This window comes from Gambusia affinis, linkage group LG07 (genome assembly GCF_019740435.1).
Source record: "Gambusia affinis linkage group LG07, SWU_Gaff_1.0, whole genome shotgun sequence".
NCBI classification, from domain to species: domain Eukaryota; kingdom Metazoa; phylum Chordata; class Actinopteri; order Cyprinodontiformes; family Poeciliidae; genus Gambusia; species Gambusia affinis.
The window spans coordinates 945,716-972,300 of record NC_057874.1 but is presented as its reverse complement, the minus strand read 5'-3'; the positions used below and the strand labels follow the sequence as shown (position 1 = coordinate 972,300).

Here is a 26,585-nt window from a genome sequence, read left to right as displayed (position 1 = left end):
CCTCTGTGACTTCCTGTTAAGAATTAAATATGGCGCCAGGAAGTTTGTTTGTGTGCACAGATAAATAAGACAAACTACTTGGAAGGGCATTTTATATAAAATAAACTTTTTCTTACCTTTACATCATGCAATAATGTTATTCCCTCATCAAAAACATATCTGCAGTGTTGCCTTATTCTTTCATGCATTTTTGAGAAATCCTTTAATCTCTTGTGGCAAGCTGTGGAAAACGCTTGGTTGGACCCAACTCCACCTTTAAAGCACAGTATTACTTAATTTCCAGGCAGAGTGGAATTATAGAACATAATTAAATAACTATGTTACCTTTGGTTTTTATAAGAATGCTATATTTATAAAATTTGACCTAAAAAAATTTACTTGGTAATTTAAGGCTTTGAAATTGGGCATCTGTCTCTTTAAGAAACTCATGCTCTTTCTGAAGCAGCAAGTCATCACAATATGGCTCCTCTAAACAGTTGTTTAACAATGTTTAACAATGTTTAACAGCGTTGCTCTGAGAAGTAACTCCTATGATGAGCTCAGCAGTTCCATCAGGTGCTTGCTAATTGCTACTGGCTAGTCTGAAGGAGCTGAATGGGGACATCTGGAGGAGGGTTGCACTGTGAGGCAGAAGCACAGATGCCTACGTCCTCCCATGTGTTTTGATTGGCTGAATGGTTGCCATGGAGGATAAAGCATTTCTCACACATACATGAAAGAATCAAAGCAACCATTCAGGTCTGCTTTTGATGACAGAAGGAAATTATAATTCCTTCTGTCATCTGTCATGTAAAGGTGAAAAAAGTAAATTTTACACAATACTGCCTCTTTGCGCATTTGAAATGAGCTAATTAGCTCCACTCAGTTGTAAAAACAAATATCATTGTCACAGTTAGAAATCCTAAAAGCTTTCCAAAAGTGAAGAGCAGGGGGAATATTTGTCCAAGCAAATATTTACAAACAAAAGCCCAGAAAAATACTAAATCAGATCCAATATGCTGTCACCATGATAAATTGATAAATTGTCAATTTATCCTTTTGAAGGCTGAAGAAACATCAGTCTGCTTGCTCACATGTCTCTCTCCTGTCTTTCTGTAGGAAGACAACACTAAGAGCGTGACAGCTGTCCTGCTCCGTGAGGGCGGATCTCTGGGCTTTAACATCGTAGGAGGAAGGCCATGTGCGGTAGGTAGAAACTGACAACAGTCACTCCGGTGTCTCACAGTGACCTGGAATGAATGTTAGAGCAGAGGAATCCCAAGCTTTCTCCGACTGCTGTGGGTTCAGATGCTTGGCTTTAGCGTTTTGTAGCTGGTGAAGAGATAGACCGCACCACCAAGCTTTATTGTGTTTGTTTATTGGTTTGGGCTTAGCGGATTTGGCATGGAAAAAAAATGAAAAGAACTACAATTACATTTATGGGAGTTAAATGCAGGGTTATGATTTTTACCGCAGTTGTTTTGTCTTTAATTGAGGGGATTTTGGTGGTGAGGTAAGCACAGAGGGAAAAGGGGTCTTTTTATCCCTGCCTGAACTTTTCACAGCCACTGTTTCCTTCCTTCAGGCTATGAGGTAAAAGGCATTAACGATGCCACACGCTCTGCTGAGTGAAGGATCGGAAATATCTCCACTTCACCTTCCATTCATGTTTTTTTTTTTTTCCTATTTACGTGGAACTCAGCTGCAATTGCAGTATTGATGCTGGTTTCATCAATACTGCAATTAATTTTGGATTGTTTTACTTTCCCAGCTACTGTCGATATTTAAAAGGTTCTGGTAGGGAGATAAATATCCAGATTTTGTATATTTTCTATACCTTTGTTTTGCTTGTTAATTTTAATCTATGTGGTCAACATCAAACATCTTACAGAGCTCTTCATGTCCTTTGATCTTTATATTTTACATTACAACTTTAAAGTACAGTGTATGTATTTTGTGTATTTAACACAAATTAGCTAATACTTGTGACTGTATTAAAGTATTAAACAATTCTCAATTTATTTACCAACAAAAATTCTGTGTACAACGAATTTGTGCTCAGATATAGAAGTTGACTTTGAGTGCAGCTGTTTATTGGATATTTCAGCAGAACAGAACCTAAGTTGTTCGTTATCCAAGTTAGATGACCCAAAAAATGTTAACCACTGCAAAATCCAAGGTGGTGGCCATTTTTCAAATGCCAATATTTTTCACAGATGAATTCTTCTGGTGTCAAATCATACATAATTGAACTTACAGAAATCAGATTTGGTGATGATTTGACCAAATCTGAATCTTTTTCTAGATTGTCATCATGGTTGTCATGGAAAATAAGTTTCTGCACTAAAATCACCTGTTAGATAAATGTGTTTTGGTGTCAAACTATACAGATCGTTGATCCTGATCTTGTTTTCTTTTTTGGCTGGACAGTTTTCAAATATGCCACTGTGGTTGACTGTAATAAAGAATATATGTTTACAATTGACAGCAGTTATTGCCAGTGGTGGACACAGCTAACCAAATATTTAGGATCATTAACTTCTAACTCGCTAAACCATCTTAGTGTTAGCCGACTTTCTCTTAGTCTGTTTCATGTCTTCATCTCCTTCTACTTGAAGACAGGTGTGAGACTCGCCAACAACAAAGTTCTCAGTTTGTGATTCTGCTACATATTATTTCTTTAAAATTGAATGAAAAAGATGACCATAGTGGAAAATAAATGGCATCCATCTTGAAAAAATACCAATATTTTGAAATTCAAGTGCCTAATGGGAAAAATGAAGCATGCTCATGTGTCAGGTTGTATCCATACTCGGTTCAGTTTTCCTGTGAAGGCATTTGGTTTCCTTTTATTTAGAGGTGTCAGTGCAGAGGAACTAAATAAGAATGCATGCCACACTTTTCAGATTGATATTTGTAACATTATGAAAACCATGTTCATTTTCCTTCCCCATCACATGCATACATCACTTTGTGTTGGTCTATCATATTGAATGCCAGTGTGATGAGTTGAAGCTTGTGGGGTTTAACATGATAGACAGGAAGAAAGTTGAGGGGTGTGTGAAAACGTTTTTGCTAACCACTGTAGTTTGTTCACAGTGTCTGGGAAAACTTGTGGTGAGCAGACTTGTTAAAAATGCTCAGCAGAGCCTTGTAGAATGAAACTGCATTTCCTGAAGACCAATTATCATTAATTACTGCCTGCCCTGAGGTTTCTTTAGTTAACTCGTTAAAGTGTGGTCGTGCTGCAGCAGCTCAGCAGGTGTGTGGAACATGTTTCATGTGTTTTCAGACAGACTGCTACGAGGGGTTGTTAAGTCAGATTTAGCTCTGGCTGTGGAGGGAGGGGGTCAGCACAGCTGTGCTGGATGCAACCTTCCTTATGAACATGCCAACGTTTTCGGCCCTGTAGTGCAGGGGCCAGTTCTTAGAGTCAGGAAGTAGTTAATGCCAAGACAAATGCTTTTACTGAAAACCAGGGTTAAACGATGAATACACTCTGAAAACTGAAAGGTTGTGACATAGTTTACAAGATGGTTTGAAAGTTTGTTGTCATATTAAATATGTCATATTAAATATGACTTAATAATATTCGCTAATATGAAAATGATTGATGGTAATATATCTACCTAGAAACACAGTTCAGTTTATAACCCACAAAACCGAGATTTGGTTTTTTTTTTGCGATTATTCTTTTCTTTGGTCTTGACCACGATTATATTCTACTTCCCAACCAACCAATGTTTAGCATTCTAAAGTTCATACTTCTAGATAATTAATTTATCTGTAAGATACACCAACATAAACCTGGTTTTAGATATTCTGTAATTAGTGTGGAATAAAGACAACCTAGGTGCTGTTCAGAGTCTAAAGAGGTTTATAAAATTTTCCCATTTCTAAATTACTCTGTAAATTCCCGATCTGAAGGATTTGCAGTAGATGCTTCTTCAGAGGACGTTCCCTCCCCATTCCTTGTGGTGCATTGCTGATTAACGGTTCTATTTCTGGTCATGAAGGATGCTGGCGGTCATGGTGTGAACACTAGGAGCTCTACCCAACACTATTAATAACATAATCCTGTTTTGTTAGCAAGCTACATGTCTATAATTAGGTAGTATTAGCTTAGTGTGCTGCCAGATGCTCAAGTCGCCATCATTGGCCAATAAATTATTCAGCATCATAAGCATTTGAAAAATTCTAATGAAAAAAAATTAATAAAATGTATAGATAACGTTGTCATAACTTGACATTAAGTGATCTATTGAAACGGTAGTGTTTTCCCCCCCAAGTTGTTATGCAGTGAGGTTCCATGCATAAAATCTGACTGGTTGATTGATATCCAGTCAGATTAAGAAATTATAATTCTGAGAAGTTTTTTTTTTATTTCAGTGACTTCACTAAGTGAGACACCTTATATAGATCAATTACACAGGGTAATGTTTTCAGGTCTGTATTTCTACTAATTATGGTGATTTTCCACATTTTATATTAGAAATTGTATCAGACTATAAAAAATGTACGGTATATTTTTTTTAATACTGAAACATTAGCTTAATGACAAGTATGGTTAATATCTGCTTAAGAGTTATTTTTAAAAGACTTTAAACGTTCCATATTTTTAATTCTAAATAATACTAAAGAGAGGCTTTGTTAATTTCAACCACCTTTAAAACATCTGTTCTCAGATCTGAAGAGTCCATTTAAGGTTTGATCAAATGTGGTCAACACAATTAAATCTGCCATAGCTCTTTAGCTTAAAAAGGTTTGACGCATATGCTAATTCTTGCTGCATTATCAGTTGTGATAATTTTAGTATATTTTCAGGGTTTTTTTTTTTTTTCTTCAGAGCACAAAAAGATTTACCAGATAGGTAATGTAAAAGCAGTGGAGACTTCAAAAACTTTTGTAACTGAGTATTATTGGCTAACCTGTAAGATTTATTAGCTGTCTCTGTCAACTCAAGAACTAAATTCTTTCTTATTTCAAAATTAGCTACTCAAACTTTTCTACAGTAGTTTTTGCCAAGGTTAAAGTACAAATGGGTATTTCTGGGGCTAATCATAGTAGCTAATGGGATTATTTTCTTCCATTTATCTTTATCGTTATAATACAAAAGTGCCTTTAAAAAACATTGGTTTGAAATGCTTTTTTGGCCTCATTTTTAAAATGAGAACTACAGTTTTTATTGTTTATGGGGGAAATAACAGCAATTTGTTCGACAGGACGACAATGACGGCACTTCAAGTGAAGGGATTTTTGTGTCCAAAATTGTCGAGAAAGGTCCAGCGGACAAGGAGGGAGGCCTTCAGATCCACGACAGAATAATGGAGGTACGTGACCAATGCTGTGATATTTTTCATGTGAAAGTGGGGGACAGAAGTCAATGTACGCTAAACGTCCATCAGGAGTGGGTCAGCGACCTCTCAAAGCTGCAGTCCAAGGTGACGCATGAAACCATGATTTGCGTCTTTTGGGTTTTGGTTTCAGATATCTTTTGTTTCAACAAATACTTTCACAAAACAAGACTCATCTGGAGGTCACATTGTTGTCGAGTGTAGCATCGCTGTAGATAACACTCTGGTTTTTGTTCACTGAGTGAGAGAGAGCTCTGTATTTTCTTCCTTTCCCGGTCGGCAAATCTTTTCTGTCAGAAGCCGCCATGTCGCATCTTCCCCTCCGCCTTTAAATGCAAACTTGTGCGGAACAGACGGCTCACCCCCAGAGGTCAACTTCAGGGACGATCTGAGCAACTCAAAATCACAATGGTTGCTTTTACAGAGAAAGCCAGACACCCACATAATGCCTGCATTGAAATGAGGAGGTCTGCGAGGGATTGAGAATGTGTAGTTACCGCGTGCCACAAGATGACAAATATGGTTTGTCGCTGGGTTTATTGTCAAACCTCAGCGAAACCGGCCCTGGAGCACTTTGAACGGCACATTGCTCACAGAGATGTTTGTGGAAAGTGTTTATGAGAAAAAAAAGAGAACATCTGGGCCGTGTTGATCACTCTAGCTTGTTGCTCTATACACAGAAAAAAAATGGCCCAGCTTCTCAGGTCCATGGCTCAGAATGCTCTTCAGTAATGTTGCGGAAAGACAAACAGTGTCTTACGAAAAGAATCACTCCCCTTAAGGTTTTCGACATCTTGTCACAAAAATCACCATCTGTGTTTCCATTACAAACGTGTGCAAAACTTTGCTGATTTTCCACTGATGTTGGAAAAACACTGTTTTGCATTTGTGGTGTTTCCATTAAACGAGGAACACAATTAAAATCACATGTGAAGAAGTTTGTGTTAATGTGATAAGTCATGAAAAAACATGACACTCCATCATTCTCCAACTAATCCTTCTTGTCTTCTTCTTCGTGGTTTGTGCCAGTGGAAACATCTGATTGTTGATCATGTGTAGTGAAAAATGTGTTTCCTTTGCAGTTCTGCAAAATAAACCAAAATCTTTACGGCCAAAAAAAACACTTGATCCTAGTGCAAAAGTTTTTTAAAATTGCTTTGTTTCCATCAAACATATTTATTTTCGAATTGTCAAATTGCTCAATTATATAGCTGGTGAAAACATAGCTACTGTGTCTTATCAGGATTTAAGCCATGCATAATTGTAAAGTTGAAAGATGATTTTTGAACTTTGAAGCAGTATTTTTAGTAAAGATTGTCTGCCAGATTTAATCTCAGTATAAATCCAGTTGTTCTGTGAAGGAATCAGGTTTGTTGGAGAACATTATTGAACCATCAGGAAGACATCAGAAAAGTCACATTGTGCAATTTGACATTTTGAAAATAAATTTGCTTAATGGAAACACCGCAATTTCAGAAAAACTAGTTTTTTGACAAACGTTTTGGCACTAGAATGAGTTTTTTTGTGTTTTTTTTTTCTTTGACTGTATCAAAGCTGTTACGGCCAAAACTGTTATGAGCTTTTGGGCCTTTTTTTTTTTTTTTTTTGGAAAGCTGCAATGGAAACTGTAATCTCATCACAAGTCATGTGATCAACAACCGGATGTTGCCACTGGCACAAACCACAAAAAAGGAGACAACAGGAAGTCATAGGAGGAAATACCACAATTGAAAAATTTTATTTTTTTCAACATTAGTGGAACATCAACAAAGTTTTGTGTACATTTTTTACTGGAAATACAGTGACTGAGCATTGTTCAATTTGTCATGAGAAAACAGAAAGAGAAACGGCCACATATATTTCTGAACCCACCACCCCCATGGTGAAGCAAAGTGGGGCAATGAAAGTACTGAGGAATACTTTCTTTAAAGTTAATGGGAAGGTCCGACTTTATTGGCCGAGTGACAGGAAGGTTGCCATGGTAAAAGGAAGCCTATTGCATAACATTCCAATGAAAATATATGGAAATCCGTTGTAACTTGACAAGAGCTGGAAAAATTAATAGGATTTGAATAGTTTTGCAAATGACTGTAAGCAATACAGGGCTTGTTTGGGCTTTCATATAATTAAATTTGTAAATTTACTCCAATGCTTCGTTGGAACAGCAGCCAATTTAAGCCGATAAGAGACCATATCAGCATCAATATCGACATCTGTATGTTACAGCTCTACTGTTCAAAGCACAAAGCACCAAAACTCACTTAAATAGACTGAAATCTGAGTCCATTCAGGGTTACTGAATCCAAAGAACATCAAACCCAAAGCTTTTCATGATTTTATTCTTTTACTGTTTAAATGTAAACAGTGAAACTGAATCACATTTATCTTCAGACAACATAACACACACATTAAATAAATTAAATAAAAATTAAAGGAGTGTAAATAAACCTCACTTAGCTCTAACTAGTACATTTCCTTATTTTCTGTCACATAAATATGTAACTGTGCATCAGCCTGTGTGCCGAAGCGCATGGAGAGCATGTTATCTGTGGGATCCTTTCATTCTCACTGGAAAAAAAAATTGTAGTCAGATCAGCAGTTTAACTCTGAACAAGTCAAGTTTGATTATTCTTAAGGTGGACAAGGTATGTAGAAAATCAAACATATATAAGCAGCTGTGCAGAGGTATATCACATAATTGTGGAGCCCTTTGACTCTGATAGAGAACATCGATGATCCAGAGGGAGTGTGTGTTCAGAGATCAGATTGATCTGCTGGGAAATATTGATGATGGTTTATGAGCGTTTAGCTGCGTTCAAAGATTAAAGAAGGATCCATGCATTACTAGTGCAGCTGGAGCTGCTTCAGGTCAGACAGTCATCCTTCAGTCAAACCATATCCGCTTTATGAATGTGCCCTTATGGACAGAAAGCATCTCTATTTTGTAAATGTGCAACTGATACACATGATTTCTCTATTTAGAATAAATGTCCACATTCCCCACTCAACCAAAGGACTTTCTGACACACTGTCTCTTTAAATCCCGGCTGAACGATCTACTGTTCAAACAAGAATTTCCATTTGAATCTCTTTATTTTCTTGTTTCTTCTATTTGGATTTTTTTTCTTTAAAATGTATTACTTTTATTTTTGTGAGGTGACCTTATGTCCCCTGAAAGCACCTTTTAAATAAAACATGTAACAATTATTATTATAACATAATTATACTGCTGCAAGCAAGTACCGTTATTGCTTCATGTGGTGGCAGACTTTGGAGTTTTTATACTAATGTATTTAATATATTTTGGTGACAGGGCGGACCAGCAGCTGCTCTGTTAACTGCAAATTAGGATTTATAAAGTAAAGGTCCGCAGCATATGCGTGTGCATGGCTTTATGCATCAGAATCTTTTTGTGCACCACATTTTCTAAATTTGTCCTTACTCCAATTTTGCCTATGAGGCCACTGGTGTTCACACATTTTCTTCACAGCCAAATGCTGAGGGAAGCCAAACAGTGCAGATTTTGCCATAATACCATGCTGTACTCTTGTTCGTCTATATCATGTATCATTTCTCAGCTAAAATGGAAATGCACAAAAGACTGTGAGCTGATGTTGTGTTTTAGGTGAAACCTGAGCATAAAAAAGGTTCTGATTTCTAAGTATTCTTCTGTTTTAATGGGTTGAAGCAGAACTCTTTCATGTTAGAAATGCCATGTCATGACACCGTTTGCATTGGTGTAAGTGGCGTCTGTAACCTCAGGTGATTGGGTCTTTGAAACTTGTGGTTTGCAGATCTGAAGCAAAGGAAATGGATCCTAGTCAGCGAAAGGTAGCTTCCTGTTCCTGTTTTGAACTTTTAGCTGAGACTTACTGTGTGCAGCGGCGTCCTAGTTAACTTTGGATGTGAGGCACAGTGCATGTAAACACAGAAACCTTTAAAATGTCATTTCTCATCCTGCCTTCTTGAAAGGTCGTTTTTTTTTCTCTGTCATTTAGAATTGGCCTGAAAACAGGTGATCTGTTTGATTCCTTCGTTTGACCCGGTGTAAATGTATGGAAGAGGATTATGGCCACTGAAAATAAAAGAATTAAACTTTCCTCTTAATCATTTAATCATGAAGGATACATGTAGTGCAGTTTTCCTGCCATGTTAATACTCCATTGACATTAGCAGTCCAGCCAGCTGCTGCCCTTTTCATGCTTCTGTTTTTTTTTTAATCCACTTTATAAATAGTGCTTGATTCATGATGTCTCTGAGTAAACAGTATTTTTTTTCCTGTTTTGTTTTTAATGTAGAATGCCAATATAATGATGAATGTGACTCAGTCTAATATTATGGTGTACTAAATGATGTACATTTTACATCATTTTATTTCAGTACTTGGTTTAAAGCACTTAAATGCTGAAAAACAGCAATTATAGCGTTATGTAGACTTCTAATTATCATTTAGCGATTATCATCTCCACCCTCTCTGGTTGCTTCACCGTTTTTCTTCTTTTTAATCTTTGCCATACATTCCTATTTTTGGAATGAAAATGATTTGCCTTCTTTAAACCTTTGTGTTGACCATTTATCAATTTGTTTCTGTCCTGACTTTGGCGCTCTATAATTTGAAATAATTTTCTCAAATCTGTTCCCTGTCTGTTTGGAAATGACTCAGTTCATTTTGGTTTGATCAAATGAGAGTTGCATCAGAAATGTGCTTAATGGAAACACAGCAAATTTGAAAAAAAAAAAAAAAAAGATAAAGCCTTCACATTTTCCAATAAAAAGTGTTTGTGCTAGAATGAGGTGTTTTTTCTATCCTATCAAAATAGAAGTATTTTACTTTTTATTTATTTATTTTTTTTAACATCATACTAGTGATCAACAGCCAGATGTTACTACTGGCATAAACCATGAAGAAGAAGACAACAGGAAGTAGCAGGAGGATGATGGTTTATTTTGCATCACGGTTCATAAAAAGTTGTGTGTCGAATCTATAACTTTTCTGTAAAATCAAAGACTACAATTTCCCATAATGCCGCACAGGTAGCCGCTCCCAAGTAGGCCTGAATAAAATGCAAACCTCTGATTGGCTGATATATGATGAGCATTAATACTGTGGCTGAATTATGAATATATCTCATATACTTGTTTACATCTGTTGCTGCCGTTATTTTTAATGACTTATCATGTGAATAAGCTCACTTATGTGTGATTTTAATTTAATTTCTTATTTAATGGAAACACCGCAATTGTGAAATTTTGTTGTTATGTCATTAGCGGAAGACAGACAATTATTTGTGCACATTTGTAATGGAAATGCAGCTTCTGAAACTCAGAGAACCCATCAGAAGCAATAAATGGATCTAACATGGGCATGAGGATTCACAACAGGCTGGGGGTCTGGAAGGCAGATGGGCGTCCCCTACCTGAGCTACAGGCTGGTATGAATCAGTACATGAATACTGCCTTGTTCAGACAGACTTTTTTTCTCTCTTAAAACCCCGAGGTGTGTTTGCTTTCACTCTCGCCTCGTAAGCCCAGAGCTACCACTGTTTACTTTGTGGTTTCATGAAAAAGTTCTGTTTCAGCTCTGCTCTTACAAATAAGCTTGTTTTCCTATTCGTACGCCCAATTGATTTATTATCTCAATTGTGTTTTAAAATTACTTTATATAATTCTATATTTTCAGAGGCCTGGACCCTTTTTGTGTGGATGTAGGGTTATCATTCCACATTAAGAAATATTTGTTTTTAAAGGGGCAGTGTTATGGAAAGTCGACTTTTTTGAGCTCTACATAATGTTATGTAATCATCAAAAACACACCATGACAGTCGCTTTGATTCTTTTATGCATGTTTAAAGAAACCTTTAATCTCCTGTGGCAACCATTCAGTTGTGCGAAACACCTCAATGGACCTAGCTCTGCTTTCAGGGACGAAGCTCCACCTTTGTGGAGCATCTTGGAGCTGCAGTTTCCAGGTGTCCTCCAGCTCCTTCAGACTAGCCAGAAGCAATTAGCAAACACCTGGTTGAACTCCTGAGCTCGTTATAGGAGATACTTTATTCTTAGAGTTAATGAAGGAGCCATGTTGTGATGACTTTGTCTCTTTAAGAAACTCCTGCTCTTTCTGAAACGCTACCTTCACAGAGACCCCATTTCAAGGCATTGAATCAAGTCATATCTGACATTTTTAGCATCTTTTTAACAACATAGTCACCTATGTTATTAAATTGTACAATATGCCTGGAAAATATATAGCAGTTTCCCTTTAAGGCATGTCTGATCTACCTTTTTTATCAATCTTTCCACCATCCTGTCCAAAATGGTGCTTAGGTTGTCATCAGTGATGGAAACAGGTTTATTCTGTGTAATACAATGACTGGAGTTGCCTAATAAAATTGACACTAATATGTTGTCAGAGCGCATGGCATCAACCAAAAGTTGCTCAGCTCGTTATTGTTGGGGGGAGAGAGACATAATAACCCTTAGGGGGATCACATGTTGTTTCTCATTCTGAGGGAAGAAGCAGGTCTTTGTCTGGCTCTTTTTATTGAATTTTGGCCCCCGCGTCTGCAGCGCGTCTATTCCCCTTAATGGGGCAATGCCGACATGGCCCGCGACCAGCCCCGTAGATGGGACGAATCCAAACCCCGGGGCTAAGTGGGCCAATCCTCGCAGCGAGCCACATTCCTGTGCCCCGTGGTCCAGCTGGGGCCCAAGCGGGACGCTAAATCAAATCTAACTTTAAAGAGTCCCTAATCAGCTTCTGGTGGTAGCTACTGCCCAATGCTGGAGCGGCTTTTAGGCATCGGAGACAAGCACATCTTTGTTTTTGACTGCACCATATGTGAGGTGGGTGGTGGTTGTTGGGAGGGAGGGAGGGTTCCAGGATGTGGAGTTGTCTCAGGGTGGAGATGGTGTGACTCCTGCCTTGTCTGCACCTTTCCAGGTTCTTTATTGTGTTTTCCACTCTGTTTAAATGGCTCAGCAGCTGAAAGGCCAGCCGGCGCTTCATGATGTTTTTTGTGGAGCCATCCAGTCTGGGTGTACAGTAAATGTGTTTGCTCCGCTACGGCACCATCCCTGTTGGCTTCTTGTTGCTGCTAGGGCTTAATTTACCACCCCTAAAAAAAGTCTTAAAACAGACAGAAATAGACAGGTATAGTTAAAACTAATCATCCTGCCTATCAATCACTGGCCCCAGAGGAACAGCAATGGTTGTCTCAGGTTGCTGCTTGTCATGTCGGCCCCTGACCTCAAAGCACAGACTACCCACTGACTCCTAATTAGCTACACTCAATTAAACCCAATAGGCTGATTAACAGACCCTTCGTTGTTCTAAGCCTGACCTGAGTGGACATGTCAGGAAAAAACTAAGAGGTTTAAAGCAGAGTTGGATCATGGAATAATATCTATCTGAGCCCTAAACCTATCACCTACCACTACTATCAATCTAAGCTGACATGCTTAGAAAAATTTGCTTAATTTTATGCCTTCCAATTCACAATAATGTATTACTTTTTATTGCAATTTCATATTAAATTCCCAAAAAGTACATTTTAGTTTTTGTGGTAACGGAGCAAAATGTTTAAAAAAAAATCTCATTGTACTTTTCCATTGTACACATCCATCCATCCATCCATCCATCTTCTTCCGCTTATCCGGGGTCGGGTTGCGGGGGTAGCAGCTTCAGAAGGGAGGCCCAGACTTCCCTCTCCCCAGCCACTTCTTCCAGCTCCTCTGGAGGAATCCCAAGGCATTCCCAGGCCAACCGAGAGACATAGTCCCTCCAGCGTGTCCTGGGTCTTCCCCCGGGCCTCCCCCTGGTGGGACGTGCCCGGAACACCTCACCAGGGAGGCGTCCAGGAGGCATCCTGACCAGATGCCCGAGCCACCTCAACTGACTCCTCTCGACGTGAAGGAGCAGCGTCTCTACTCTGAGTCCCTCCCGGATGACTGAGCTTCTCACCCTATCTCTACATTGTACACATCAGAGCAAATTTTAGGCTTCTGTTCGCATTTGAAATGAGAATTTTAGCACGAGCGTTGAGGTGCATGTAATTGATTACATGCCATAAACTCATTGGGAAGACTGTGCTTTAACATTTGCTTAGTAACAGCAGTCATTCTTCTGTTATTCTGAGTAACTACTCTAAAAATAACCCAATGTGTCAATATCTGAGACGATCCAGCAGGGAATTGCGCAAAAAAAAAGACAAAGCAAGCGAAATAGGGAATGGTGGCAGTGACGAGGAGCAATCAGCTCACCAGCTGTGATGACAGTTTTCACCACATTCTTCTTCTACTGTGTAGACCACAGTTAAAAATGTTGTGCTACTAAATTGTAGAGACTGTAAATCTGTCAGCTTGGTTTCTGCCAAGCTGAAAGCCAAAAGATTAATCCTGTTCTTTTCTGTTAATTATAAGAGCAAAAAGTAGAAACAACTTAAACAAGTAAAATATGTCATCCTGTTTGCTGTCCAACAGTGTTTAACACAGAGCCAGAGCAGAAAGAGTTGATAACTATCACAAACACTAAACTGGGAGTGGTGAGTAAGGGAAATCACTTAAAGACAGAAACAGGCTGCCATCTTAAATATAAATCACAAGATGTTGAGGTACATGTGGTTTTAGTTGAATAAAAACATCACCTGATTAATGAGCATAGTTGTATCCCACCTGACACTACTACTGGATCCTCGTGAGAGCCTTTAAGACCGTTAGCGACAGTGTGATTACACACGGAGGGGCTTTCCTGTTCTGCAATGCCGACTCAAAGTCCTGCTCGTTGGCAGCAGACGCCATGACACGTGTGTTTGGTTAAATGGAAATTGCTCCATGCTAACAGTAATTTAAACATGTGGCACCATGTGATCCAGCATTGGTCTTTCAGCAGATTATAGGCTTTATACTTTGCTCATCAATCAAAGCTTAAAGAACATTCCTGTCATTCTCTCTAAGGAAACGACTACAGTTCCTTCTACAGGAAGATGGAGACTTTACTTTCTCCTTTCCCTTAGTTCTGCATCACTTTAATATGTTGTAGCTGTTAGACATATGGCAACATCATTGCATTAGTGCAATATTTCTCTTTATGTCAAAGACAGTTGCCCTTCATCGTAATTCAAAGTTTTATATCCAAAAGTGCCTTTCAGAAATCATTGCCAACATTGGCACCTCAATTCTTAATTAAAAGAATACAAATAAAACATTTGAAAACAAATCTTGATATTCCATTTTTACTTAAACTGGTGTTATTATCTACCAAAAGTTGAAAGTTTAAATTTTTGTTGCTTCAAGGATGGTTTTTGTTTTAGAATGGATTTCATTTCATTTCGTCTTGAACCAGTCATTAATTAGACAAGTAACACTGAAGTATCAATGAAGTCTGAAAGGTGATGACCTAACTATCTCTTCATCAGATTAGTGGATGGGGTGTATGAGGCAGCAAGTAAAGATTTTGTCCTCAAAGTTTTTGGAAGCCGAAAAATTGCCAAACATACAATTTTGAGTGAGTTTGACCAATATGTACAGCTAGACGACAGGCTCATTTTTATGCACATTTTGAAGTATTAGAAAAGGTTGATGTTAATGACAAAATTCTAAGTAATTTTCTCAATTTCGCAAAAAAATGAATAAATTATGCTCACTGGAGGTGGCTTTTAGAAAATGAGTTAATGTGTCAAAGGGCGATGGAAACATTATTGCTGAATAAGTTCTGAAATAACGAATCACAGTCCCACCCTCCAGCGTGGAGGGGAGAACTTTCCATTTTTTTGAGTGAGATATGTGGTTCTTGCTAGAACTATAAGTAACATCAACAGCTGATGAAATTCCTCTTTGCGTAACGTGGTTGACTCACTCCTAAACGGTAGATGGAAACATGCTTGATTCACATTTTCTTTTTTCGCAACATTTGAAAAGTTTGCTCAAAATTTGCATAACAGTTGGATGAAAACATAGCTAGTATGTATCAAAGTGATTCCAGAAAGGATTAGTGGTGAGCCACACACAGGATCATGGTGAACTAGAACTTGCTGATGCAAATGGTGAACAACGGCTAGCCATGTGAACAGGTGCTGTTACTCATATTGCTCAAAGTATTAATTGTTGTTTTGATTGTAAGTTGCATGGGAGTTGTTGTATATGGGGCTGCATAGCAACAGACCAGTCAGGATACAGATGCTGACCTCTGTCCTTTGACCAAAGCACCAGCAGTAAGCATGCAGTGAAGCATCAGAAATACTATAAAGCAGTGGAAGAAGGCGGCCTTATCAAGTGAATCGCGTTTTTTCTTTTACATCAAACACACAGCCAAGTTTTCTGGCCAGGATTCACTATGGTGAAAATGCCTGCCATAGTCTAGAGTGTGATGTTTTGGCAATGGTCTGCTTGGAAACCTCGGATCCCGCCATCAATGGGAGTGTTTCTTTGGCATTTACCACCTACGTATGCAATGTCACAGACCTTCTACAGCCTTTCAAGAGCAAAATATGTTCTGTCATTTGTGGTCTCTTTCATCAGGATAATGTTCCTGGCTTCAAAGCAGAAATAGCTCAGGAGTGACTTAAGAAGCACCACGAGTTTGAGGTGTTGAGGGTTTAACGTTTCCTTGATCTCGAGCCAATTGAGCACGTGTGAGATGGCTTTTACAAATAATTCCGGTCCATGAAAGCCCCACCTTGCAGCTTAAAGTACTTAAAGGATCTGCTGTATCACAACTTCAGGGGTTTAGTTGAGTCCATGTCTCAACGATTCAGAGCTGTATTTGCAGCAAAGGGTGGGCCATCACACCACCATCAGGCAAGTAGTCCTAATGTTAAATATGTTTAGGGTATATTTGGAGTTTCTGAAGATGCTGCTTAGCTATTCATATTTACTATTCAATGCAATGCAACTTGTCATGTGCTTATTTTAACAAAGTCTGTAAAAAGTAAGATTAAATTAAATAAATAAATTGCAATTGCTCTCCCCAAAAATGTCATCTTTCCACAAGCCTGTCTACAAGGCTTGCTATAAAGAAATACTAACGTTTCCAAAGAGTGTCACCTCTGTGCCAGCCTGAGCCTCACAACGGGTGTGATGCTGCCTAATCAACCAACGCAGACTGCAGCACTGTGGCCTTGGCTCGTTCTGCTGCCAGCAGATGTTGGGCTTTATTTGCCGGGACTCCATTAGGACCCAACAGATGCACAGCACCCGGGTTGACTTCACCAGACATAATTGTCCCTTCTTTAAATGACAGATGTTCAGTAACTTCCAGACTAATTGGAAGGCGATAGAAGGTGCTGATGGGGGGATTGCGACACGTACCCAATGGCTTAACATATCGACATACAGTAGCTCTGCGGTGTAAGACAGTTGGCACACCTGAAATCGTTCTTTTTTAATTACCCTCTGACTGGGGAATAGGATTCGCCTCCTATTTGTCTTCACCAGCTGGTTGCAGTGCAAAAAGCACAATTGCACTGGCAGAGATCAGCCACAGGCTACAAGCGGCAGAAACCTGGCATCCCCTATCAAAATGTTTTTGCTCACTTTACCAACTAATTTCACGGCTCTCTCTTTCCGCCCGGCCTCTCTTGAGATGCAGTTAAAATCCCATCAGGTTGGTGGCCAATTTGCCAAACTGTTGGCACCCTTTCTACCTTTTTTACATGCAAATATGTGCAAATAGAAGGGCACCATTCATTAGCATGCTTCTGTTTCTCTGACCTGTCCTCTTGTTGGCATAAAAGAGATGTTCTCTTTCAATTGTAACCTCTCTGTCTCAGTCATGACCTGTTTCCTCATTTGGACAAACACCCTGGGGGGACAGTTGGAGTCAGCTCATTGAGCAAGCTTTTTGGAAAATGCGAGAAAAGAAGCATCTTCCTCAGACATTCCTGCTCATGTTTTTGCTTTTTCTTCCTCTCTTCAGTAGATGAGTTATTCTCTGTGGGGAAGTATAATGTGCTTTCTCTCACTCTCTCTTTTTCCTTCAAGCTCTGCTTTCCCTGAGAAAATACAGGTGCTCTTGTCTTTAAATGGACTCTTCTCAGTACTCTCATTCCACCTGTGTATTCATTGATAAATGCTACATGTTCTGAGCTACTGAGATGAAAATTAAACTGTTTTCTTTAACCCCTTTTGTAAATATTTGAAGGGCTTAACTTAAAAGAGTTTGAATAAACAGAGCTTGGGTAATAGCTTTTCAGTCACAAGTGGAAAAACCCCCCCAAAAATTAATACCTTCATCCACTCTGTAAAACGGTACACCTTGTAGCTGGGTTCATATAGGTTGTGTCCACAAAATTCCTGCAGACTTTTGATATACGATAGTGCTTACTCAGAGAAAATAACTGGCAAGCCAGGGAGAAAAACCCCTGGACCACCAGCTGACTGGTCGGTAGGGAGTGCCAAGGCCGATGCCAAGGTGTCAATAAAGATACCTTTTCTCCTCGGTAACAAAGGGCTGCTTTGATTAGTGCCTCAGCAAGACTAAATAGCTTTTAATCAGAGAGGTATGCCAGTGGCTGCCATTTTGCCTGGATGGAAGTGGATTCTCCTCCATAACTGAGCAGAGCAGCAAGTTGATTGATTATAGGCAGGAGGTTAAGGATGCCCCCTGGATGAGTAAACGATCCTGAACTTTAAAGAAAATGTGTTTCCTTTTTCTCATGTAAAAACAGCAGTACCAAAGCAGAAAGTTGAAGTTGACCTAGATAATTGGATAGTAGAAAAATCCTTCCAATTCTGATTTGTAGACCATTGATTGGTGTGGGTTCTGTTTTTTTTCCCTCTGTGTCTAGTTGTTCAAGCCATGAAGGGCTGTTCTCTGTCTGCTAAATCAGGGTTCATCTGCCAAGCACTGGGTTGCCATCATCACTCAGACAAAACCCAGATTTACAGCAGATATCCATTTGTCTTTAGTTTCCATATCACACGAAGTCACCCAGCACTACTTCTGCCAGGACATGCACTTTAGGGTGATAACGGAAGAAAAACAGCATGAGCTCGGGAATCCAGCCAGCTGATTCAGACAAAGGCAGATAAGGGAAAAGGCACCGCTCAGTTTGTCCCACTCTTGGAAGTTCACTTTGGCATTGCTCTTTAAACTCTTGATCCAATAACAAACGCTGAGATGAATTTGCCTGATTTTCCTCTGAACCTACTCTCTGGAGTTATTCGTGGAGTGAGAGAGGTCCATCTCCAACACGGCGGCCCCTCTGCTGTTTAGCAATGCCATATCAGGCCAACAGCTGCTGTCTCTCTCAGTAAAGGAATGTTGACTTCTGGGCTTGCCTTCACACACACACCGGATCTTACACAAAGTCCTTTCTTCGTGGACTTATGGCCTTGATATTTTATTTAATTTTTTTAAGGAAATGTCTTCTTGGAAGAAATCTAAACATTTATTAAATTTTGCCGTTAAACTGCAATGATCCCCAGTCTACAGTAATTCCTTTGCTACCTGAGTCCTGGCTTACCCTGATTTAGGAGACCTAACCAAAGTATCTCAGGTAAAGGCTGCTCGTTTCACTCTGTGGCTCAAATTCTTGAGCTGGAGCCAACAGACTGTGATTGCTCTCACAGCTGTCCCTGGCACATCAAGACGAGGTCTTTTTATCAGATTTTTTGAGAGTTTGTTGGAAGCGCATGGCTGCAGCCTGTTCTGTTCAGAGAAAAGAGCCTTGCGCAACACGCTAAGGGGATGGCCACCCAGGACAAATCCTGGAACGTTTCAGCTTCTCTCTCTGGATCTCGCTGTCCGCTTTATTTTCTTTATTTATCTGGATTTGAGGCTTGCGGTTTTTTAAAAACATTATCACAGTGTGTTAAAATTGCTGTAAAAATAAAAGCTGCATGTCTGTCTGAATGTAAAAAAAGAAAGCTTCTCTGTCTTCATCTGGCCCACCTCCCAGTCCCGTACCTCCAAACAGCCGAGTCGTTCCTCCAGACAAACCACAAAGACAGGCTCTATTGCTCTGCTTCCAACAGAAAGCACTTCACCTCCTGTAAGGAGCACGGCCAAAGCTCTCATAATTCAAACTATAATTAGGAAATGCTCATAGAAGTGTCTCGCCGTCAGAGTTCTTGTTTCAGGTAAGGTAGTCAGAAACTGAAGTGATTCCAGACTGCTAATGTCTGTCTCAGCAGAAGTCTGGGCTCTGTTATTATTTTAGTGCAAAGGTCCAAATAAACCCAGCAGGGGTCACGACCTCAATGATCTGAACCAAATGTGCTGCACTTTGTGACCTTTGTTGAGAGATTTAGCCTGAGAAGAGGAGGAGTGTTAGCTGTGATAGACATTTGTATGGAAAATAGAACTTTAACTAGCCATAGTGCTGTCAGCTTGATCTGAGATTCTAAAATATAAAGTTGGCCGAAAACAAACAAAAAACATTATTTTGTATTAAAGATGTTCATAGTTACCCTAAAGGCATAAAGTTCTTTTATCTATAACATCAAGTCTGGGCTTCATCATGTTAGACAGTTATATTTTTGAGGTACTGTCTTAAAAAATCACAATAATCTTCTAATCTATTAATAGCACAGCTAATTTATTTGTTTAGCACTTTTGCTAACTATGAAAACTTAGGTTCCCCTAAATTTTCCAGAGAAATTCTGAAGTATAATTTACTATGTTATTCTTGTCATAAAATTTTAGTTGACTAAAGTTTGATGTCTGTGTTGAAGGTTTGGTTATTTGTTTAAGAATTGTTCAGGTAGTTCAATGTTTACGTTCATGTTCTTATTTTGAAGTGGCTGAAAGCTGTTGATGCAGCAGCTCTGCTTCCTCACTTCACCTTCCCTTTTTTTGTTAAGTAACTCTATTGAGCAAGTAGCAAGCACACAACAAACAAACATGATAATCAGAAAAATACAACTGTGGCCAGAATGATCCCAAAACACAAGAGGAAGTAAACAACTCAAATACCCAATGAAAACACCAAGATGCATATAATTTAAGTTCACCTTAGTGATGGACTCAGTTTTTCTTTTCTTCAGATAAAAGCCAGAGTCCAACAATTGTCTTTAAGAGTCAACAATTGAGGGGCCACATTTGGTACCGGAACCCACTCATCGAGCTCCACTTACTGGGTTGCTTCGAGTTGAGGCAGTGCACTCCTCGGACCCACATACTGTACCCCCATTCTGTGATGCTCTGGAACGGATCCACTTCTCCAGCGTGCCACGCTTTTTCCAGCGCCAAGGGCCTGAGGCGGCCTGAGGCTCCTCTCTGCCCCGATCACCCACCGGTCTATCTGCCAGGACTCTGTGCCTAGTGCAGGGATTCCTGCTCTTCTTTCTGGAGTGTCTGTGATGATCGCCTCACCAAGTCAGTTTGCGTCTTCCTTCTCATTTTATCTGGCTTTGATTAGTCTCTGCAGACACCTGTACAAGAAGCTAATTACTGCGCTCCGCCTCTTTAGGCGACCAGCCATCAGTTCAGTGTATTCGAATTGTTAAAAGAAAAAACCAACACAATAAAGAGCAGAAAAGTACAACCAATAATCACATTTTCCCCTGTGCAACACAACACTTACATGAACAAATAATCAGGGGAGTTAATTGATCAAATACATGCAAACGTGTAATAAGACATTTGACCTTGTTGAGGGCAAAATAACGTGTCAGAGATTCTTGGTGGGTATCAACTTGGCTGAATTAATTCTTTAGCTTTAGCATTAGTGGTACCAATGTTTATGATTAGTGCTTTAGGGTTGGCACAACTTATTACTTAATTAGTGGTGATCAATGCGGATTAGTGTTGAACAGGTGATAACAACTCAGAATTTAAATTTCTTATCCATCCACCCGCCCACTATCCACTCCATTGAGTCATCTGTTATGTCTGTCCATCTATATTTTTTGTGGTTTTTGCATGTTTCATATTTCAAGTGTGACCTCTGTAGGAATGTGTGCCATCAATTAACAGTATGTTATGAAAAAACTCTTTTAAAAATGAGTTAAAATTCACCTTGAAATAAATGCACTATGGACACTTTGTTCTGGAAGAGTGTGTACAGGAACCCTGTCTTGAGCCCTATGTAACTCCTAAAACCAAGAACAGGCTGACCAACCAGATCACTTTTACTGGTCTTTAGGTTTATTTACTCAACATCTTTGGTCACAGTGTTATAGGGTAGCTTTTTAAACAAATACCCAAATCCTTACTAGAGCCAATTGTTTAAAAACCCATTGAGAATGTGTCTAGACAGATGGTTTCTCATAGATCTCCATCTTCTCAATGGCATTAAGTCAGAGTTTGTTTCTCATCTTCCCTGCAGCGACATTAAAAATGCTGAGTTCAGCGGTTTTGTAGCATGTAAATGTCCAACATCCAATGTGGACCAGGTCACCGATACTTTGACTTGGTCCCTCCAACCTTTGGTCTGGTGAACAAAGCACAGCAATGTCTGCACTTTTTACCTCGGATGAGAAGAGCAAACCTCCCCCCTCCCATCATCACCACTTTCAGAGGAAGGACAGTAGAAAACATACTGACCAGCAGCATCTCTGTAACACCTCTGACTGGCTACGTATAGAGAGTGTGTTGAGGACAGCTGAGAAATCATCGGGACTGAGCGTCCTTCCATCCTTGACACCGCTCACAGTCTCTCACCCCTTCCTCCCTCAGCATGGTTTGTTCTCCCTGCTGCCCTCTGGGAAAAGATTCAGCAGCTTCAAATGGAGAACAACCAGATTCCACAACATCCCTCATGCCATAAGACTACTAAACTATTTTTATAATATATATTTATATTGATATATTTTAATTCTATTTATTTTATTATTACTGGAGTCTTGGCAATGTTGCTCAATATGTAGATTGTAAATGTACAATCAGTGACAAAGTCTGTATGTCAATGTCTAATATATTCAGGGACGGACAGCTCTGATGAAATGTCTTTTATCCGTGTCCTTCGTCTGACTCTACTCACAGAAAGCCTCAAAGAATTGTGGGGTAATCAGACGCTGAGTCAGCTGGAAGTTGTGAATCTCAATGCAAACTCCTACTATCTGATTGTCATCCTACCCTGAAAAATTGCTTTGACCAAAGTTAAATTCCAAAGGAGGAGTCAGAGCCTAAAGTGTTGAAATCTACTGAAGACGTGACTTTTATCAAGTTCTAATCTGCGTTTGACCATTTGACTGTAAAATGCTTTTAAATCAATTATTTAACAAGATTGAGGCGCTTCTGATGCAATATCTAAAGTTTTAGTAATTTTTATCCTGTGACAATAATCTCCTAGAAGCCCTGCTGCCCAGTTACATAAGATGAGGAATAGTTTACCTTTTGTTTTTGAAAGAACATACCAACACTATAAAGAAAATCCCTGTAAACACTGTAAACATACCACCGCTGGTAGAGGTACAGCAGTGGTCGAACATAAGATCTCAACGCAAGTTTTCTTCCATAACCTGCTTGTTTATATACAGAAAAGGGATTAAGTCAACCATCTGAGTATTTTCTCAGATGTTTTTGTTCTCATTTGTCTGGGAGTAACAGCAGAAAATCCTCCGTCATCCTTGAACGGCTGTGTGTGTGTGTGTGTGGGGGGGGGGGGGCGTGTGTGTGTGTGTGTGTGTCTCTCTCTCTCTCTCTGTCTCTCTCTCTCTCTCTCTCTCCATCTTTCTTGAGCCTCTGCTGGCTCTGTTTTGCAGCCCCTGAATTAAATTACATGATGCTGAAGCTCTAGGGGGCCAGACTGGAGGCTCCACTCACACAGCAATGTGAGTAGAGCGGGTGAAATAGCTCTCCTGGTCCACCTCCTCCACAAAGATTCAGTACCATTGTGTTGACATGATGAGGAGGTGCTCCCAACTTTAAAAGCTGTCTGTCTCTTCCACTGTTTTCTCAGATGGTTCTCTCCTCATCTTGACTACACATTTATTCTCCGTCTCTTTTTTTCTCTATCCACCCACAACCTCTGATTAATTATGACTCTCCAAGGGAAAAATGCACATTAGTCAATTTGTTTTATTGTCATTGAGTCCAAATGTGGTGTGTTTGTAGCTACATATTAAGTCAGAACTTCGGGGAAAGAGGAGTAAAAGTATCCTTCCTTTGGTGCATTCTTGACCATATCCTCTTTGAGAAAATACTTAGAAACCTGGATATCCTGCAGTGCTTGATGTGGAAGAATTAATTTGGAATGAAAGGTTGAAGTTGATCTTGTGCGTCTGAGCTGCCAAAAGAAGTTACAACACGTCACAGGAGTGTTTACACTCAAACTTTTCCACATTTCCAAAGCATTTCATGTAGAATTTATTGAATGAACAAACACATTTTGTGTACAAGCTTGTGGTGTGTCAACATCACTTATCAAGTCTCACCACAGATTCTGATTTGGATTTAGGTTTTTACTGTGACACGAATGTTTACATGAAATTCATCCCTCCCAACCTCATCCTCCACCAGGTTTTTTTCTTTCAGTCTCACTGGCTTGCAACCAAAGGGAAGCTTTAAAGTGCTAATGGTCTGTCAGTGCCGGGCTGCAGACGTTTTGTCATATCAGTGGAACTGATGATGAAGCTTTTTATTTCAAAGACCAGAAGTCTATGGAGGAGAAAGGGTTGGGGCCAGTGGTTTGCCTCCCTGTCAGCAAAATGCTTTTTGTCTCACACCACTATGTGAGTAATTGGACTTCAATTTCAAATGTGCGCCAAACTTTGTAGATATTTTGCTAATTAAAAAAAGCAACAAAAAAACAACATATTTTTGCAATTGTGGCATTTTTATCAAATAAGAAATGGAATTAAAATCACATGAGAATAAGTTTGTTCATACAATAAGTCATTGTAGAACATCCTGCAACTACTTCCTGTTGTCTTTTTCATGGTTTTCAACAGTGTCAAAATGTGGTTGTTGATCATGTGACTTGTGTAATGTGAGTCTATTACAGTTTTGTGAAATAAACCAGTTTGTTATGGCCAAAGAAACCCCACCTGATCCTGGCTCAAAAACTTATCAAAAATGTTTTTTTCAAAATTGGCTTGTATACTTTAAGTACATTTGTTTTACGAAATGTCAAATTCCATGGTCATGGAAACAGAGCTACTGAGAGTTGGTATCATTTTTGATGAAGTATGGAAGAGCCTCTCCAGAGCTGAGCAGGTGTAAAGAGTTCATTACACTGTAAGTAATTACCAGCTATGCCAACTTGCTCCTTTCTTCATGTATGTGAGCACTCATTGCATGGCTGACTTTGAGGGGCTTGTCTTTATGGTCATGTTACTGAACCAGGAAACTTGAGGTTATGGTTGAATTTTGACGAAAACATAACAATGCTCCCGGCTAACGAAGTGTGTCTAGTGATTCTCATTTTTCTGGTGTATGCCTGAGGGCCAACACCTCAAGACTTGATCACTATGGGAAAGAAACCCTAGATTAATTTTGGGAGACGTCTCGTGATCTACATGTCTTTCACCTCAGTGACAGTTTTCTCCACCTACACCACCTGGTTGGAAGCCTCCTTTGGCCCATCCGCTCCTGCTTTGACGTCTCACGAGGAAACCGTTAAACAGACTTCTTTACAGCCGACTGAGCCGTTTGTCCCGCTCCTACACGTTAGAGAGGAAAAAGGAAAAAGTCGGCATGCAAAGCACAACTGGTCTCCCCACAAGAAACAAGAATCATCCAGCTGGAACCAGAAGACCAACGCTGAACCACAAACACATGATTCACTTTAGTCAATTAGTGTGTCTGCTCAACAAAAGCTTTTTATACAACCTCAAAAGTACCCCGCTGTTGTGCTGTTCATTCCAGAGCTCGGCCTGCAAACTACAAGCAAGTGTATTGTTAGAGGAAAAAGGTTGGGGGATGTTAGAAGAAGGGTGAAGAAGCTCAAATAATGGAAAAAAACTGAGGAGAGATCCAAAAGCATCTGGACTCTATCAAGTTAATGTTCAAATTAATTTCTAAACATATTCTGTTTAAAATCTTTAAATATGTATATCAAACCAGCTGACTTCATCTTGCATCCAAGGTGTGAGGCAGTTCACAAGTGTGAAAGTCTGCTTTCTTTAAGAACCGGCTCTCTTCTCCCAGATAAAAACAGAAGTACTGGATGTTCTTGTTGAACACTGAGAACCCGCTAATCTGTTTGTTCTCATTTATCAAGTCAAGAGAGACTTTGAAATCTTTTATGACAGATATATGTTTCCTTTTCTCTTTCTGTGGCTCAGAAATGCTGCACCTCAATGCAGCTGAATTTATTATAAAATAGTTGGGTTTTATTTTGTTTTGTTTTTAGAATAAAGTTTTTGTTTTATTAGCAACAAATGTGAAAAAGTGGTCAAAAATCTATTACACATATGTCAGAGTAAAGGCCCGCGGGCCACATCCGGCCCGCGAGAAGATTTTTTACGGTCCCTGGGATGATCTTGATTTATTATTAGAACCGGCCCGCAGACCGCAGCAAGCCGGCACCCCGTCTGAAAAAAAAAAATATCTTCCTTATTTGAACTGTAAATAGTTCTTTAAATGTTCTGTGAGATGATGTACTTACCCATGTATCCATAACAACCGGAACTTTCAATATCCACCAAGTTATTGCCGAAATATACCGTCTATTAAATGAGTGCCCCCCGGATTAATTACACTTTCTGCAGCTGCAGCTGCGAAGTTACCGTATTAACCCGATACTTGCTGGAAAGTGCAACGTCTCCCCTTTCAGAAACCCTTGTAATTTTTCCACTTAGCGCTACGTGTGGCGGAATTACGGTACTGCAAATTTAGATGTGTCGCCGGCGACACGTCCGGTCTAGAAGGGTTATTAGCACAGCAGTCGTCAGCATAACTGTAAAATTAACTTTCAGATACCCATCAAAAATGGCAAAAAGGAAGGTGGACACTGAGTTTAATATTTGTTTTCACTGCATGTTACTTCTCCTTGATGAAAGTGTTGTTTTTGATTAATAGATTTTTGCACTTTATTTTATTGTATTTCAATCCAATTATATTTTAAAAATATTTCAGTTGTGTCTGTTGAAAATTAAGGATTACTGACAGAGCCATAAGAAAATATTGCTTTATTTATCTGATCATATTGGAATATATTTGTTAGGTTTTCAGTAGGTTCAATTAGGTTCACTAGACTATATGCGTCATTTAAAAAAATTTCAATGAACATTCGATCAGTCCGGCCCTCGGCTTGTACCTAAATTTTTTATTTGGCCCTCCGTCCATTTGACTTTGGCACCCCTGATCTATTACATTAAGATTTCTCATGCCCGTCTCTTTTAAAAGCTGTGTAATGCTGTTGGTGCTCC

At 39.4% G+C, this 26,585-nt stretch overlaps 1 protein-coding gene across 2 annotated transcripts in view; it reads left to right on the top strand.

Annotated features, from left to right (window-relative positions):
* The window catches only part of pdzrn3b (PDZ domain containing RING finger 3b), a 119,177-nt gene that overhangs the window by 12,716 nt on the left and 79,876 nt on the right, over positions 1-26,585 (top strand). For both annotated transcript variants that reach the window (XM_044122269.1, XM_044122267.1), the window contains exons 2-3: positions 1,099-1,185; positions 5,202-5,309. In XM_044122269.1, coding sequence (XP_043978204.1) covers positions 1,099-1,185; positions 5,202-5,309 — 195 coding nt within the window. The remainder of the gene's footprint in view (positions 1-1,098; positions 1,186-5,201; positions 5,310-26,585) is intronic.